This window comes from Littorina saxatilis, linkage group LG17, assembly GCF_037325665.1.
Source record: "Littorina saxatilis isolate snail1 linkage group LG17, US_GU_Lsax_2.0, whole genome shotgun sequence".
NCBI lineage: Eukaryota > Metazoa > Mollusca > Gastropoda > Littorinimorpha > Littorinidae > Littorina > Littorina saxatilis.
The window spans coordinates 12,734,581-12,753,350 of NC_090261.1; the positions used below are offsets into that span (position 1 = coordinate 12,734,581).

At 41.8% G+C, this 18,770-nt stretch overlaps 2 protein-coding genes across 5 annotated transcripts in view; one reads left to right on the forward strand and one right to left on the reverse strand.

The window, feature by feature from the left end:
* The window catches only part of LOC138952866 (transmembrane protein 196-like), a 47,961-nt gene that overhangs the window by 4,990 nt on the left and 24,201 nt on the right, over positions 1 to 18,770 (forward strand). For 2 of the 3 annotated variants that reach the window (XM_070324607.1, XM_070324606.1), the window contains exon 1: positions 11,978 to 12,367. The exons of the other annotated variant lie outside the window; for it this stretch is intronic. The gene's annotated coding sequence lies outside the window, so the exon portion shown is untranslated. Of the gene's footprint in view, positions 1 to 11,977; positions 12,368 to 18,770 lie in introns of those variants that run through there. 3 annotated transcript variants of the gene reach the window in all.
* LOC138953532 (serine/arginine repetitive matrix protein 1-like) lies at positions 6,652 to 11,178 on the reverse strand. 2 transcript variants are annotated; one of them, XM_070325367.1, is made up of 2 exons: positions 10,989 to 11,178; positions 6,652 to 9,327 (listed from the first exon to the last, which is right to left on the reverse strand). In XM_070325367.1, the coding sequence occupies exon 2, from the start codon at positions 9,311 to 9,313 to the stop codon at positions 7,202 to 7,204; it is 2,112 nt and encodes a 703-aa protein (XP_070181468.1). In that variant the 5' UTR covers positions 9,314 to 9,327; positions 10,989 to 11,178; the 3' UTR covers positions 6,652 to 7,201. The 2 variants fall into 2 exon arrangements, with proteins under 2 accessions (XP_070181468.1, XP_070181467.1); XM_070325366.1 differs by having other exon boundaries at positions 6,652 to 9,330.

An 18,770-nucleotide genomic window follows, 5' to 3' on the forward strand; every position in this document is an offset into this window, starting at 1 on the left:
TGTACGTGTTTGTTTTGAGAGGGTGGATAGAATCATAAGACACGCTGTGTCTATGTGACGTAGAGCAGGTTTTCAAATTCATGCTGAAGCACCGTGTGATCGCTATTCTTTCTGACATATCTTACCTTGATTTCAGATAGACTGGGAATCGAAATGAGGATGTTTACATGAATAAACTATGCTGATATGTACGTGTTTAGAAATAAAGAATAGTTTTAACGATATATGATGGTGTGTTTTGTTCGGTAATACCTGAAAATCGACCCTCGGGAAAATATGCAAGATAATCAGAACTCGGAGTGTGTAACCTAGTCTTACTATATTTATTCCCCCCTCTGCTTCTTTACCTCTGTAAACTTGTAGGGGTAGTTATTTTTCGATAATGACCCAGCAACCAAACAAATAACGACCCAGCAACAGCCTGAATCCTCAATAGTGCAATGGGTTGAGAAGTTGTTCTGTTTCGGTACTACTTTTTGCGACTGAAAAGTTCCGAACGCTCTAACGTACGAAGTATACATCTCTGGAGCAAACAATACAAACATACCGCATTTAAATTAACAACTACAGGCCTGACCACATGAATCTTCATATAAAATCCATGAGTTCGGTTGTTTTCTGAATCTAGATTTGCCGTGCTCAAACGTTCATCACAAGCAATTTCCCGCAAGGCAAGTAACTCATACTTTGTCTAGCGACAAGAGTAGTTCCCCTTCTTTTCACTCAGTTTCTTCGACAACAGACTGCAATCCGACGGTCAGTTTTCAACAATATTTCATTTAATAAACAGATAACACGCAACCAAATGCACACATCTCATCAATTTAAACAACATAAAGCGGTTTCATACACTATTTTCCCCAGAAAACTGAACTGTATACAGTTTTTAACGTTGGAACACGGGTGCAAAAGTTCGTCTGCTAGTCCCATTTGACGAAAGAACATTATCCGCGATACCAAAACATATACAGAACACACAATATCTGCCTTTGCCGCCACAGCAGAATAACAGCATATCTGTGTACTTGATTTTAGTCCAAAATAGGAAAACTGACAAGAAGTGTTAACAGAATGGAATGATTTGCACGGAACTATACAACCGCGCATTAATCGATCGCCTGCGCAGGTTGACTGGTTGAGTGAATAGGATTCGATCAAACTTTCGCAAAAAACCTCCTCTTTTCTTTGAATAACTGAAGAAAGGAGGAATAAAGAGGTTACACACCTCGTCTCAGTGATTATAAAAAATAATGGTCTCAGTTCGCGGTCATGAAAAAGCTCGCTAAAGCTCGCATTTTTCATGATCCGCTAACTTCGACCATTATTTTTGATAATCACTGAGACTCGGCGTGTAACCTATACATATTGAGACATTTCTGTATCTAAATAACACATTATGGAATGACAAAAAAAAATTCAAAATCTCAGGTAGTACAATGTACTGCCACCTTAAAGTTGATTCAAACAAAAAAATTCTCAATTGTTGTGTGTGTGTGTGTGTGTGTGTATGTATGTAGGGCCTATGTATGTGTGTCACTGTGTGTGTGTGTGTGTGTGTGTGTGTGTGTGTGTGTGTGTGTGTGTGTGTGTGTGTGTGTGGTGAATAGAATAGAATAGAATAGAATAGAATAGAATAGAATAGAATAATGTTTATTGTCATGAATTATGTGTGTGTGTGTGTGTGTGTGTGTGTGTGTGAAAGAAACTTCCTGAGGTGTGACTCTAAACACATGCCCCCCCCCCCCCCAAAAAAAAAACCAAGGTTTTTGTAAAAAAAATACAAAATGAATGAATAAAAAATGATTTGGGCAACTGTCTCTTTAATTGTGACTGACACTTAGCGATTATCCCCCCCTTATGTTGCAGTTTTCGAGAGAATGTGCAATACTAAATGTGAGAACATTTTTGTTTCTGACTACACTTGTCATGAGACAATTTGATGTCAAAACATTGTACCCTTTTTGGAGACAGCGGAACTCATTTTCTAGGCTTTTTATGGAGCCAGACCCTGTGGTCTAATGTCAACACCAATAATAGGTATTGCGGGAATTTTTTTTTTTTTAACCTGGTTTTGTTTTGTAAGGTATTTCTTAACTCTTCTGTTAAAAGAAAGAGACCAACGATTTACCGACTTGCTTATTCGTGAGGTGTTTTAATCTTGGTCTGCGTTGAGGGTTTTTCATACCACATGCATTAGCTTTTTACAGTGATTCGCGAAGACCTCTTCACTGGTCCATATTGGGCGCCCAGGTTCCTAATATGGACCATATGTGAATTTTTCTTTCTTTAGTTTTTGCTGAATGTCTATAAATCAAAGATAATTCACTCTGATAAGGTCTAACGGTTAACCTTCGAGAAAAGGACTACCAAACACAAAATGAATCTTCTTCGCAAGAAAACATGCTACAGTCGGAATCGGTTATAATGTAACCGGTTATAACGTAGATCGGTTATTACGTACACTTTATTTTTTCCCGGCCAGCGGTGTTCTTATTTATCACTTCATTGTATAAGTATTAATGAATCGGTTATAACGTAACCGGTTATAACGTATATATATTTGTTGTTCCCACGCCAGAAAAAGAACCGGTTATAACGTATGCTAACCAACTGATTGATTATCAAACTGACTTTTTTTTTACAAACTTTGGAGGCCGTTTTCTCGAAATTGCCTTTTCCGTTTTTTCACTGTAGCAAGATCTAGATGTGGCACTTTTCAGCACGTGTAAGGGAAGGTGTACTAATGGAAGGGCGCTACTGGTTCTGGGCGACGCTTAGTTCTCGAGATAGGTGTGACCACATGACGTCATTTATACTTTCGTCGTCGGAGATCTTTCGTATTTCAATCAGTGTCATTTCCCAGTTCTGTGTTCTGCGGTCGTTTTGACTGACTTGACAAGTTGAGAAAACCAATGACACTTCATTTTTGCGAAGCAACTGAATATGAAAAGAAAAGAAAGCGTGCAGAAGTATGTTTGGGTCCTGCAAGACTTTATGACCAACGATTTCTCCCTTGGAAGTAAATGAAGATGTCTGCTTTTCGTCTGCTTTGAAGGTAGGGAGATTTTACAGCGCACACGGTAAATTGCAAGTCGTATTGGACAAGAATATTGTTATTCTTCTTTCTTCGAAGTACCATAGATTTGTTCTTGGCCATATTTTCGACCTGTGCATCGTTATATTATGGGAAAAACACGTTTGAACGCATATATATTCGCAAAGTAATTTTGATCATTTGCTCCGGAACTCCAACGTCGATTTGCCAAAACAAAAAATTCTGGCTCAATATGCGGGAACATGCTGGTAGTGTCATATTTCTTAAGTGGGTGTGGAAGAACTGCTCATAATTAACATAGCACTCCGGCCCTGTTCTTTTTTTCGTCACACCCAAAACCGTTATTTGTTTTGGGCGACGCAGCATTATACGGGTAACGTCATCAAATCTATTTTTTACGTCACGCGTTAGCCAAGATCTGCAGTCTTGGTGGGAGCAAAACAACGTATGATTTGGAACATTCAGGTGACCCGCTCGAACAAAAGGATAACAAAGTCGCTGAGGCTGAACAGAGATAACAGCAATAAACCTGAGCCATGGCCAACATTTGGGATTTTGAGATTTTTGCATTTCTGCAATCTACTAAATGTGTTTTATCTATTCTGTAAATATTAATTTCAGATTCGCTTTGCAAATATAATAAAAAATGAGGTTTTATAGCACTGCAGACAAGCTCCCTTTCACCCCCAAATCATTGTTTCTTTCTTTCATTTTTGTGTGATGAATATTGAAGACAAGTTTACATCTAATCGATATCATTATCAGTCACTTTCAGCATAAGAAGTAAAACTAACAAGAAGAGCAAACGCTCGATCGAGTCACTTTCGCAGTTCTGAATATTATATGAGGCATCAGATGGACAGGAAGAAATTGCTATTCACAACACAATGCATACCTGAAGCATACCTGTGACCTTGAAAAAGGTCAAAGGTCACCAAAGCAGACGTCAAAGTGTAGAGGTCACTGGGAGTCACGTTCACATAAAATTTGAGCCCGGTCACTTTTATAGTTTCCGAGAAAAGCCCAACGTTAAGTTGTGTGTTGCCGAACAGAAAAGGCTAGTTATCTCCCTTGTTTTTCTGATAACGTTCGTAAAAGGCTACAGATGTAAATACTTTGATGTAAAGAATAATCCTACAAAGTTTCAATCACATCCGATGAACTTTGTCAAAGATATAAAATGTCTAATTTTTCCTTTGACGCTGACCTGTGACCTTGAAAAAGGTCAAAGGTCAACGAAACCATCGTTAAAGTGTAGAGGTCATTGGAGGTCACGACTAAACAAAATATGAGCCCGATCGCTTTGATAGTTTCCGAGAAAAGTCCAACGTTAAGGTGGTGTCTACGGACGGCCGGCCGGCCGGACAGACTAACACTGACCGATTACATAGAGTCACTTTTTCTCAAGTGACTCAAAAACCCAGTTGCTAGGGATTTTTTGCAAATTTACTCCTGTTACCTTCACACCTGCTTTTCTCAAAATGGCCGCTGGACTTTTAGCAAACTTTAAATCGCTATATCTCATCAATGCTGAAATATAGATACTTGTTTCAAAGACCATCTTTCAGATGGTTATCTTCTCTTTCAATAGATACCAAACAGTCCAAATGTCAAAAATGACACTTTGTTATCCTTTTGTTGGAATGAGTCACTGGAGAAAAAAAGTGAGTCACGGGTGACACAATATCTACACGTATGCGTACAGGTCTTTGCTACAAGTTCGATCATCTAGAACAATGTATTAAAATATTGCTATTTCATATGTTATGTAGATTTCCATTGGTCAATTGGGCAAAACTGAGCTCATTGCAAAAGTGATATCGACGACATTTCCGTCGATATCAGTTTTGATATCGACGACCTCTTTATTGCTTCCCCACTTCAAAAACAAAGACACCTACATTTAAAAACAAAGACATATATATATATATGAAAATGTTATTATCCCAGAATTTAGTTGAGCAAGTGACTAATTACTTTTTGAAAGAAAAGTCATATAAAATACGTAAAAGCACAAGAAAAGAGCGAACAAAAAGAATTAATAATCAGAGGGAGGGATATGGAACAGCCAAAACTGAGCAAATGCTTTTGTACTTTTTTTTTACAGTGAATACAACATGTCCAGTGAAATAGCAATATATCTAACATTGACGGACTGTGTGATGATATCTTCTGCGATTGGTCTGTTTCGACAGTGCGGTCTCGATTTTGATATCACTGTCTCAACAGACCATAGCAGAAGATATCATCACACAGTCCGTCAATATTGGGTAGTATAGACCGGTTGTAAGAAACATCGGATGTAACAAAGTCCGTTTGTATAAAAGGTGCTGGGGGGGTCCCGGCAGCATCTACTCTTTGTTATTACTTAGAATTTTCCGCTTATAAGAAACACGGATGTATGAAAGTTCGTTTGTACGAAAGGAAATCTCTGGTCCCGAGCAGCACCAATGGCCGGTTATAAGAAAATAAGTTTAGCTGAATACCTTATAATTTTTATTTTATTTTTTACAATTTTAGAGCTCCAATTTACTTTGATCCACATTTTGGGATTTGTTTGTTTGTTTGAGTTTTCTTTTCTGGTAAATAGTCTTCGATTGTCAAGTAGAAGTGGTGACAAATTGCTTAAGTATGCCTTGTATTGGACTCTGTAAACGGAAGTTATTTTGGGTAGTCACTGCCATGCATGAGGTCATGCAAGCTTACATCTACATGTATGTAACTATGGGGCCTTTCTAATTTAGTGTGAGTGCTTGCACAGAAGCGAGGCAAAAGATGCCAATAAGTAGGCCTAGTGGGCCAAAAGACAACTCTGCTTGAATCTTCATTGAATATCGAGATGGGTGAATATATTTTTCATATTTGTTCTAGTATACATGTACTTCGAACAGAATGTTCTGATTTCTTTTCACTCCAAACAGATGACTATTCATTTCCTAGCTCAATTTGAGTCGAAGGAGGAGGGGTGAGTGGGGCGGGGATGAGAGAGACAGACAGACAGACAGATAGATAGACAGAGATAGTCTTACTTATAGGAGACTACCCAAACCACACATTATGAAAGACAATCAAAATATTTCCGCTGGGTCATATATGGAGAAAAACCCTCTGAGCTTTCAACAATTTCAAAAGTCTGACGAGGTACATCACAAATGGTGATTATACTTCGAACCCTCTGAAAGAATTATCATTACATGTGCACGTTATTTCGTCTGACCGGTTATAACGTATAAAAAACAGTTTCCCCTGAGCTACGTTATAACCGATTCCGACTGTAGTTACATGTATTGGCAAGAAACATAAAGTGGTCCATATTAGGCAACTTTCCCCTATCATCAGTGTTGTGTGTTCACAAACGTGCGTGCGTGTGTGTGTAAACATGTGTTTGTGTGTGTGTTTTTGTCTTCTAGTCACAGTCAATCTGCTACCGAACTGTCCGCAGGGAACTTGGGTGCTACATTACGCACGGGAGATAATCAATTGTTCATTATTTTTGTTTCGGGGTCCAACATGTTTGCTTTAGCTCCCCTTACGACACAAGCTTCGCTCACAGACACAGACACACAAGGTTTTGCAAAATAATTCCAACGTCAGTGTTGTTTGCTTCGTTAATTTATTTAAATAAGTTCTGTAAATGGGAATCTTTCCCCAAACTTTCATGCACTTGCTCGTATATAAATGATTTCGTCGATTTTCACGTACGTTTGTATCAACTAAAAACCAATTAAAATCATCTAAACTATACCACACCCAATAAGTACCTGTCGCCAAAAATAAAATGTTTCTAAAATGTCGAACACTTGGTCACCATAAATGTAACAATCCTTATTTCCCACATTTGTCATTGTCTAAACTTTCATTACTCCCAACTCTCAGTACTGCTAAAAACAATTTTCGAATTCCCGTTAAAACGAAAACACTTCACCCATTTGTTTTTTTGTTTTTTCTCGGTTCAAGATCACGGCAGTTTGTCTCAATTGTCGATGAAAAGAATCATTCTTCGGAGCAAAACCTGAAGTAAACAAATCCCTGTCAATCTGTTCTCAGTATCTCTTTTCTTTTTATGCTGCATTTTTGAAACGTCGACAGTAAGTCGGTGAACTGCAATCGGTCAGCAGTTGACCCTCGGTTTCACCGAAAAGAGTGTCACATGACACGGCAATTTTTGTCAGGCTTGGGAGGGATCGGAATACCCTCTTCCTCGTGTCGACGACGATAAGCATGACGTCGATGACGACCCATGTCCACCCTCTCTCCTCGGTATCCCCGCTCATAGTCAGCTCGCGATCCCCACGACTCGCCGGAGCGGGAGGGGAAGGGGGAGCGGGTGTTTGACCTTGACCTTGCCACGACGTGATGGCGCGTGCCACTGACGCTGGTGGCGTGGTCTCGCTGTTTTGGGGGGCGACCTCTGCCACGAGCGACGGCTGATGACGAGTTTGTCTTGTGCGGGCTGATGCTGCTAGCCTTGCCTCGACCCTTACCCTTCGGGGCCAACCTGCCACGGTCGGATGGGTCGGGCTTGGTGACCTTCCAGCCCTCAGAGATGACGGGGCGGGAGGGAGGCGGGGAGGGTGAAGGAGAGGGAGATATGGGGGAAGCTGCAGGAGGTCGTCCACGTGCTCGCCTAGGGGACTCGGTGTCTGACACCTCCGCCATCTTGTGACCCTTGCCGAAAGGACGTTCCTCGGAGGCCATGCTGAAGCGTGGAGAGGGAGACCTTTTCCGCGGCGAGGGGGACCTCGAGCCTGAGTAAGTCAGATCCTCTGGTGCCCAGCTTGGACCCGCTGTGGGGGAGTGCTTGGCGCCGTGCCTGGCCAACATGTAGCGATCTCGATCCGAAGACCGCTTCCTGCCTCGACTGCAACCCGGTGGGGGCGAGCGTTTGGCTGCATGACTAGCCACCACGTAGCGACACGGTAGAGGCGGCTCTCGTTCCGAAGACAGCTTTCTGCCTCGCTTTGCAACGGGCGTCGGCGAGCGCCTGGCTGAGAGGCCGGCCACGGCGTGGGGCCTGCGGAAAACCTCACGCTTTGGGGATACCTTTCTGACTCGCTCGGTGGCTGGTGTGGGCGATCTCCTGGCCGAGAGCTTAGCCTCGGCGTACGGCGCGAGGAAAGCTTCCCTCTTAGGGGTCCTTTTTCTCCCTCGATTGGGGCTGAGCGAGCGATGCCTGACGAAGGGGTCCGCGGATTGAGGAATGTCCCTCCGCCAATTCTTTGGGTCCTCTTCCTGCATCTGGTTGCTTGGTGGCGAACGCTCAGGACTGGCCCGTGGCGAACACTCCGGACTACCTATGTTTCTCTTGGCGAACGCTTTGATCCTGCCGAAGAAGCTGTTGCTCTTGCAACTATTCGACTGCTTCTGCGGAGAAGGACTGCGAGGGTTGGTGCCGGAGTCTCGCTTATACACAGGCGACTGGATGACGCTGCTGGTCCTGCGGGCGTTCGCGGCGATGCGGGACTGCCTCTTCATCGTCTTCTTTCGCTTTAAGGGGGTGTCGGTGAAGACGGGTCTGTATGTGATAACCAAGCCCAGCCCGGACCTTGAACACTTGGCAGTGATCGGCTTGAGGGCGGAGAGGCTGACCAAACGAGGGGTCGTGGCGACGCTGGACGCCCTCTTGCGATTGTTGGACCGCTTGGGACGCGCTTTCGTTTTCTTGCGCTTCTTCTTGCAGGCGTTTGTATTCTGGTCCAAGCTTGTCTGATCTTCAGAGTCGTCATCATCATCCTCTTCCTCCTCTACCTCGTCATCTTCATTCTCCTCTTCTTCTTCCTCGTCCTTTGCATTGGCGTTCTGGTCACCAAGACGCGAAACGTCCTCCCAACTGGAATTGCTCGTTGGGACCATAAAGTCCAAGGCACTTTGGGTTGAGCTGCGTGTCTGGATCCGTGAGCAATCAGCTGAAGCCCGTCGTTTGTAGATGCTCTTTGGCACGACGTCCTGCTTCGGGTCTGTCTTGCTCATTTCCATTAGCTTCAGGCGACCGGGCACTGTGAGACTCGGTCTGGTGATTGGAGTTAGGAGATTTGATGTCACGGGCTCCTGTACAGCACCAGCGGCGGTCCCTTGGTTTCCCTTGGCGTCAACAACTTGTTTGGTTGCAGGCCGTTTCCTGATGCCCATACCCGTTCTCCGGTTAGTTTCGACTGTGAGCAGCTTAACGACTTCTTGTTGAAAGATGGACGATTCAGGGAGACCGAGGACACCGAGGACACACTGCGTGCTTCTGTCTTCACAAGCAACAGCTGCCATCAAACAGGGCCCTGCTGCTGCACAACACACAGAAAGGTACGCGTGTGAAACATTGTTTATTCAGTTAGTTTACCTAGGACAGTGGGAGCCTTTGAACCCTTAAAGAAATGTGAAATACGCAGAAAGTGTTCAGTGCAAGAAACAAGGGTCTCTGAGTACGCGGATACAAGTTCTAATTAATTTTGTATCTTACCTGGCATAAAGCCAATACAATTAAGTAAACCGGTATTGCTGTAGTCTAATCACAGGCGGAAGGTATCGTCCACTGGACTACTACTATCACAGAAAGACTACAAGGTACGTCACTCACCTTCGAGTCTTCTGTGTGCTTGGAGTCGCTTCCTGGGGAAAAATATTGTTCAAGACGGTTTGCCTCTTCCTACAGTCTGTGTAAGGTCAAATAAATACAGTTGAATGATTGTTTGAACTGTATGTACCTTTAATTTTCAGCTTCCGTCCCTTGCAGGTTGTTTTTAACCATCATTTGGACGAATCTTCGTTTGCGAGCCGCTAACTTCCACTCGGCGTCAAACTCAAGCATCCGCACCGAATATGCATACCAGCGCTCATTGGTTAATAACAGGATATTCGAAGATTATTTTCCCGTGGTTGCTGCACAATATTTACATATGTTTTAGACCAATGAGCGCTGGTATGCATATTCGGTGCGGATGCATGAGTTTGACGCCGAGTGGAAGTTAGCGGCTCGCAAACGAAGATTCGTCCAAATGATGGTTAAAAACAACCTGCAAGGGACGGAAGCTGAAAATTAAAGGTACATACAGTTCAAACAATCATTCAACTGTATTTATTTGACCTTACACAGACTGTAGGAAGAGGCAAACCGTCTTGAACAATATTTTCCCCCCAGGAAGCGACTCCAAGAACACAGAAGACTCGAAGGTGAGTGACGTACCTTGTAGTCTTTCTGTGATTGTAGTAGTCCAGTGGACGATACCTTCCGCCTGTGGTCCAATACAGTAGTATATAAAGTCTGTAATATTTTGAATCTGAATAAAGGTAGAATCTTTGCGTAAATAAATTGATGTCCAGTATCTGCACAATCATGATACTTTCTGCGTGTTAACTAGTAAAACAATCTTCATTTTAACAAGAGTACATTTTTCTCATTAAACCTTCTCGACAACAGAAACGGCGCATGAAAATTCAGACTAGTCAGCGCTGGAAAAAAGGTGTTCAAAAACTCCAAAAACTTTAGCCTAGGCCTAACGAAAGGCACTCAATCTAAATATTTGATAAAGATCTTGAAGAACGCCTCGACTTGAAACACCAAGACGTATACACATCACTAGCTTAGGTTCTTTGGCCTCTAAATTTACACACACACAAGACTTGTAAGATTAGTCCTACATCAACTCTTTCAGTCAACAGTCATCCATGTAGTTATGTCCCTTGAACATGAAAAGGTTCATCGAAATGACTTGAATTTCAAAGACAAAATGATCGTTTTTCGACACGACTTCGTCTCAGTTTCAATACACTCCCGCAGTTCTCTTCGTCCGCAAACGTGTGTACCTTGCAAAAGCGTCCTTTGAATTAGGATTCTATTCTTCATTTGGCTAGTTTCTGCGTTGGAACGTTTTACAGAGTGAAATACCATCACAGAAAGACTTTATAAAAGAAAGCAAAAGATGTCATTTCAAGGCGTCTTTACCTTCAGTGAGTTTTTCAACGTCTGGCAGTCGTTCGGGGTTCTCCCAAACGCACGTTCCTGTCAGATTCGTGAATCACACTTTGTCTTCCCGCTCACAAAATGTTCTCATTCTGCCATGACATGGCCGTTTCTCCACGAAACATCAAGGGCGAACATTTCACGAGAATCGACCTACGTCACTGCTCCTCAAAAGAAATGACGCAATAGACGAATGGCGTCATCGGAAACGTCATCGCGCATCGTGCAGCCACGATCGCTCAGTCGGAAGCTTCATATTCATGTATTCCGTGAATGAGAGGTCGCACCTGTCAGCCTGTTGTCTGGTAGAAAAATATTTCTGCCATGTGAGAGTGAGAGAGAGAGAGAGAGAGAGAGAGAGAGAGAGAGAGAGAGAGAGACAGAGACAGAGACAGAGACAGAGAGACAGAGGGGTGGGGGGGGGGGGGGGGGGGGAGACAGCAGGAACGTAGAGAGGGAGTGATTGGTTATGATCATACAGCTGATGATGGGTGATAATTGCTAATTTGATTCATTTTGTTCATCACTTTTAATGCAAGCACGAATGAATTTGGAATGTAAATGGCTTTTTCTTTGAAGGCCTATCTATCACTAAAGCAGTCAGCCGCGGTGTCGCTGGTTGTCATTTCTATTCATATACATCGTTCAGAGGGCAGAAACAGCGAGTAGGTTGGAGGTAGGTGTGGATTGGGAGGGAGAAGGGGTTGCAACAGGGTGAGTGACACAGAGAGAAAGCCCACTTGATGAATTGGCCAGCTAAAGGTCACGCACGTCTGTGACCAAAACTTCCGTGGCTATAGTGCATCCGAGACCAAATCCATCACACAGCGCCTGTGCCCGACTTCTTCCTAACGCAAGTAACCAGTCAGTCTATTCCCGGTAGCTTCGCTGGTCGATAAGAACTCCTCAAAGAACGGCTTCACTGCGCATGCCCGGCAATCGATCGGCGGCGAATCTGTGGTTATGTCTGGCGGTGGCGGGAGATCGAAGCCTGAGGACTGTCAGGCAAACACTGTTTTGTTGCCTGCTAGGCTCCAGGCTGACTGCGTTCTGTTCCACTCTGTCTCTCACGCACATATCTGACATCTCTCTTCGACGTCCAATTTAAGCACGTACTTTGTAAGGCAAGGAGAGTTCGGACGAGCCTGAAGAAACGAAAAACTGGTTATGTAAGCCTGAAGATTTACAGTTCTGCTTTCAAAGAACCGTAGAGACTGTTTGCTGTGCCTGAACAACTAGACTGCAATGATGTAGTGAAACGTGTTTAAGTGGTGTATGTGTTCGGTGTGTGGCGCAATTGGCTGACGACATTGACCAGTTGGCGGGAAAGCATATCACGTTCTTCTCAAAAAAAGTTGGAGGTAAGAAGATAAACCTTAGGGGATGAGCAGAATCTCTCTTTTCCAGACTCATTCATCTCTAACGTTGCTGTTCCCAGTCTCCGCACGAATCGATGTTTCTCCCATGCCCTGTGGTTAAGCCTAATGGTCGTGTTTTCATTCCTTTCATTAGCTAGCATTCATATTTGCGAGGGTTTGGTTGCCAGGCCATTTCGTGCAGGGCCTCGAGACGACTTTGAAGGTCTGTGCTGGGCTGAGATTCTTCTCTTCTGTGTATTTGTATGTATTACTTTGAATAGTATTTGACTGAAAAGAATCCTTTATCGGAAACGATAGCCGCAGAATGTGCGTTTCTTGGCGTTTCTTGGTAATGCATAAAGGAAGAATATACCCAGAAGGGGATACGCCCACGCAGAATCCGTCGCATGCAACGAAGATAATGGACCTCAGACTAACATCTTATTTGTCTCGGGTGTATAGCAATATTGATCTGTTCACTATTACTATTAGCTGAAACATAACCACTCTGCTCCATTGGTTGATTGATTGACTGACTAACTGACTGACTGGTCGATTGTGTAAGTCAGTTAGTGAGCAAGTAGATGTTGTAAAAATAGAATGATAGACAAAGGACGTCTAGTTTGAGTCATCAGCTGTCCCTCCCCTTTGATGAGGTGTCGCTTTCTTAGGCCAAAAAAAATAATAGGTGTGGTTACGGTAACATAGTCAAAAAACATAGGGTGGGAAGGAAGGCAATCACTTTTTTTTTTTTAACTTTTTTTTCTAATGTGTACAAATCAAACCTACTTGACAGGGAAATAAGTGTGCGACTCGGGCGCTTTCGCTTTCATTGCGTTTTCTGCACTCGTTTACTTGGTGTTTTTTTTGGTATTTTTGTGACAAATGTAATAAAAAGTTATAGGGTCGGCCCCCAAAAATAGGGTTGGTCGGGTTACCGTAACCACACCTATTTTTTTTTAGGCCTTATTTACCTATCTGTTTATTTAATTCATATTCATGATGAAGTATGGATTATTTCTCTATTATTGCTATCAATAACTTTTTTGTATCATGGAGTCCCTTTTAAAATAGTGTGTGGCATTCTTGATCCATCTCAAGAAACAAAATGAATAAATAAAAAGACCTACCAAAAAAAGTGTTTACGGTTCCCCGACCGACACCATTTTCCCCTCCTGATCCAAAAACTTCTTTTTTTCTCATCATTTAACAATTTTAAAAATGTCAGTAGAAATGACAAACTTCGATTTAGCAGACTTTACAAGGTGAGCTACCGTTCTCCGACAGCTAGGAAACAGCTCGCACGAGTTCCGGCCAATAAAAAGACACGTTAGCCTGGGTACCAAAAAAAAGAGAGACAATAATCGTTAAAAATAAATTTAAAAAAATTAAAAATTAAAAAATATAATAACACAGTTACCGACCTACCCATCTACTTTTCTGGTTATGTCATCGATAACAAACTTCTTCCTTTTTTTTTGGGGGGGAGGGATGTTTTTTTGTTTTTTTGTTTTTTTGTTGGGCCTAATATATAAGCCTAATACCTTCAGCACCGAATAAAATAAGTAGCAACAGTAGAATGATGTTTACGTGGTCCAGTTGCACTGCTGTAATCCTCACCAGTTTCCCTTCAAGTGCCTGTGATAGTGTCAGTACAACTACGATGCAAAGAATAATCTTTTTTACATTTAGTCAAGTTTTGACTAAATGTTTTAACATAGAGGGGGAATCGAGACGAGGGTCGTGGTGTATGTGTGTGTGTGTGTGTGTGTGTGTGTGCGTGTGTGTGTGTGTGTGTGTGTGTGTGTGTGTGTGTGTGTGTGTGTGTGTGTGTGTGTGTGTGTGTGTGTGTGTGTGTGTGTAGAGCGATTCAGAGTAAACTACTGGACCGATCTTAATGAAATTTTACATGAGAGTTTCTGGGTATGATATCCCCAGACATTAGTTTTCATTTTTCCCGATAAATGTCTTTGATGACGTCATATCCGGCTTTTTGTAAAAGTTGAGGCGGCACTGTCACACCCTCATTTTTTAATCAAATTGATTGAAATTTTTGTAAAGCAATCTTTGACGAAGGCCGGACTTCGGTATTGCATTTCGGCTTGGTGGCTTAAAAATTAGTTGATGACTTTGGTCATTAAAAATCTGAAAATTGTGATGAATTGGTTTTTTTATATAAAACGATCCAAATTTACGTTCATCTTATTCTACATCATTTCCTGATTCCAAAAACATATAAATATGTTATATTTGGATTAAAAACAAGCTCTGAAAATTAAAAATATAAAAATTATGATCAAAATAAAATTTCCGAAATCGATTTAAAAACAATTTCATCTTATTCCTTGTCGGTTCCTGATTCCAAAAACATATAGATATGATATGTTTGGATTAAAAACACGCTCAGAAAGTTAAAACGAAGAGAGGTACAGAAAAGCGTGCTATGCAGCACAGCGAAACCACTACCGCGCTAAACAGGCTCGTCAGTTTCACTCCGTTTTGCACAAGCGGCGGACTACGGTCATTGTGAAAAAATGCAGTGCGTTCAGTTTCATTCTGTGAGTTCCACAGCTTGACTAAATGTAGTAATTTCGCCTTACGCGACTTGTTTATATTTGGTAAGGTTTCGACTAAATGTATTCCGGTAGCGTCTGACACTGTGCATGCACATGCGACTTGGTACGTGCAACCTTTCTCGACGCAATGATTCTATGAGCAAGCTAGAGATTTTATCTATATACAGTTTTGAATTATTTATGAACAAATTTTTTACATGCTGGCGAGCTCGTCTTTTCGCCCCTTGAATCATGAATAAATCATTCACAATAAAGTTATGGTTTCCGGATTCACAGCAACAATGGCAGTGAAATCGGACATTGGGGAGGTTTTTTTTTTAAGTGAGCAATCTGTAATAGAGGGTGGGGGGATATAAAGCTACATTCGAATAAAGAAGAAAATAAAATAATCATCGGGCACATAGAATACATCAGGTTATCTTGTACCGCTATACCTTATACTGTCACATACCCAACAAATATACCCGGACTGTCAGGAGTTTGAAGACTGCGTTTTTTAAAGTCTTTTTCTTCTCAATGTAATTTAATATAATTTAATTAGTTTGGATTTTTTTAATTTACTTATTTTTTTATTTAATTTTTTAAAATGTTTTGCTGTTGTCTGGATTGACAACCAGCTAGTTGAGCCTTCATTTTCTAAGGTAAGGACTATGAGCATCACAACCCCGTTTTCGGCCGCGCGAGAAAGAGGAAGGTAATCCTGGTTGAATATTATCAAAGAGTTTGAAGTAGAAATCTTATGTCATAAATAAAATCTTAGATCTTCTGCTTTTGGTTTAAACAGTTTGTTTTTTAAAATTCTGATCTGTTGCATAAATGCAAAGCCATGATTTAATATTATGACAAAGGAGCACAGCAAGATGGACTTATAAATGTGCTTTTAAGGGAAGACAATTCTTCTTCATGTACTTGGTGAAAAGAAATCTCAAATACTGCAAAGTATATGAAACGCAGACCAGCATTTTCAGATAATTTGTATCAATTCGATGCACATTGTTTGGGCATATTAACTTTGCATCTTACCATGAGGCAAACGTTTTAATAAAGAAAAGAGGCCAACAATTAACACGCTGATATGTATTGTATTTAAACCAATTGCAATTGGGGAAACAAAGTCCGCAGAGAACGAAAAATCAAGCTGACACAGGCGAAATGACAAAAAATCAAACGGAATTTTGCAAGTCAAAGTTTGATTCGAAAGGTAAGAATAATTCATTTAAAGAACAGGCGACACAGATGTTCGGCGTTTTAACAGTAATGTCTATGATTAAATAAACCTTTTCTCTCGTGTGTACGATCACAAATCTAGCCTTTTACAAGGGATTAGAGCATCCTTCCACGCCGACTCATGCCAACAATGGGCATCCTAGTTGTTTCCTATGCGCACTGACATTTTTCTGCAGAATCAGCTTCGTAACTAACACCAACGTCAATTCGACATGTATTCTGCGAAAAATAAAAATAAATATCCAAAAAAACAAACATAATACTAATTTAGCAAAAACAACAACAAAATCTTCTCCGCGCAAAAAGCAGCCAGACTGCAACATTCTGGTATATTATGTCCAAGTTGAACGTTGCTCTCAGGCAATGTAATAAGCGTGGCCAGCTAGCTCTGTGATGGTCTACAAGATCATTAAAGACCTTCCTTAATTGCGCTCGAACTTGCCTTCGGGAAGTCTTTTGACAGACAATTCAGTGCTAAAGTTTCGCGCAGCGAGCTTAGTGAACAGGGATCGCGCTAGCTTTTTAAAAAACGCGTAAGTCATACGCAACGAAACGAAAAAAACGCGTCACGGACCAATATTTTTGCGTACTACGAAAACACGTACAGACACAAACAAAACACGCACGAAAGACTTAAAGACACTCCTTACCTAAATACGGCGAGTTTTCCTGTCGAACTCCGCGCACGCCTGTCGAATAACACCCCTGCTGTCTCCAACCTTCGGGCCTTGCGAGTTTGTTTCCCGCTCTAATACGACTAGACACACTTTCCGCCTTTTGGAAGCGCGAGATGGGAGAGCAGCTAATGTCTGTTTCATTATCCGACAAGACATTATCTGGTAATACCCTCGTTACGTTCGTTTGCGATACTTCGATGCAAAAAGAAACGGACTTTAGTTTTGACGTCAAATACGCAAAAATCGTGCGTAAACGCGATCCCTGAAGTAGACTTCGCGAAGTCGACTTCGCCCAATTCATATTAAATGTAGCCTGGAAGGAAGGTGCCTTTACAGCCCAGGCGAGACAGACGTACTAGGTCTTCATTGTTATTCCTGTGGTTAGCAAGAGTGATGGGAAAGGAAGCGGGGAAGGAAGAAGGACCAGGACACAGCAGACAGTCAGTCTGATGTGATTATTTATTCACAAAGGATGCCCGACAAGCAAATGAAAGACTGTATTTCGTCTCCCTGTCCGGAACTTTGGCTTTCGTTGCTAGGTGTAAATTCCAGGGACTTAAAACCTATAATTGGACACGGAGAAACTTGCAAATTCCGTATTTATTCTGTTTCCATTTTGTTTCCATTCAGAAGGTTGCGTTAGACTCATCCTTCGTACGGCGCATTTAAAAGTCTCATAAAGGTACAATACAAACGACAAGAAACATTTCCGATAAAGAACTACGGTAGCAGCAGCAACATTATTATCTTCGTCAATCATCACAAATAATACAGTGGAACCTGTCCATAACGACCACCCAAGGGACCGAGAGGTGGTGATAATGGAAAGTCGCGAAAGGCGAAATTACTAACTTTAGTCAAGCTATTGGAATCACAGTTTGAAACTGAACGCACTGCATTTTTTTTAACCGAGACATTACAGCTTCGTCAATCCCCGCAGCAGTTTTCTCGTGCAACACGAAGTGAAATTGACGAGGCAGAATAGCGCAATAGCGTACTGCGGTAAGCGGGAAAGCGCGCTTTTCTGTATTCTTTTTAGCTTTCTGAGCTTGTTTTGAATAAAACATATTATATCTATATGTTTTAGGAATCAGGAAATAATAAAGAATAAGATGAAATCAATTTTGGATCGATTTCTTATATTTTAATCGTAGCACTAGTTAATCTATTTTCGTTAATTGTGATCACATTTTAAGAGTAAACATAAAATATGTATATATTTTTAGATTCAGAATTTGATGAAGAATACGATGCAATCAATTTTGAATCTGTTTGCGACAATTTTATTTTAATGACAACTTTAATGAGCAAACTCATTAATCAATTTGTAAGTAAGCCTCCACGCTGAAATGCAATACCAAAGTCCGGGCTTCGTCGAAGATTACTTGACCAAAATTTTAAACAATTTGGTTTACAAATGAGGGCGTGACAGTGCCGCCTCAAGTTTCACTAAATGCCGGATATGACGTCATCGAAGACATTTATCGGGAAAAAGAAAAAATGGTCTGGGGATATCATACCCAGGAACTCTCATGTGAAGTTTCATGAAGATCGGTCCAGAAGTTTTCTCGGAACTGATCTATACACACACACACACACACACACACACACACACACACACACACACACACACACACACACACACACACCACGACCCTCGTCTCGATTCCCCCTCGATGTTAAAACATTTAGTCAAAACTTGACTAAATGTAATTATCTAGAAGAAAAAAAGACATGTCCGGGATCCTTCGGAGTGGTCGTTGGGGGCATGTGGTCGCTTCCGAGAGGTGGTCGCAAGGGCAGGTATGACTTACACTACCACAATAATAGCAACAACAACAACAACAACAACAAGAGGAGGAAAACAACTAAACTTTCGCTCGGATAGGGAGTTGAGAAATGGGGGGCCCGGTAGTTAAGGGTTGA

Bases quoted from the DNA above. Each gene is read 5' to 3' on its own strand.
- LOC138953532 (XM_070325367.1), bottom strand. From the start codon at position 9,313: ATGGCAGCTGTTGCTTGTGAAGACAGAAGCACGCAGTGTGTCCTCGGT.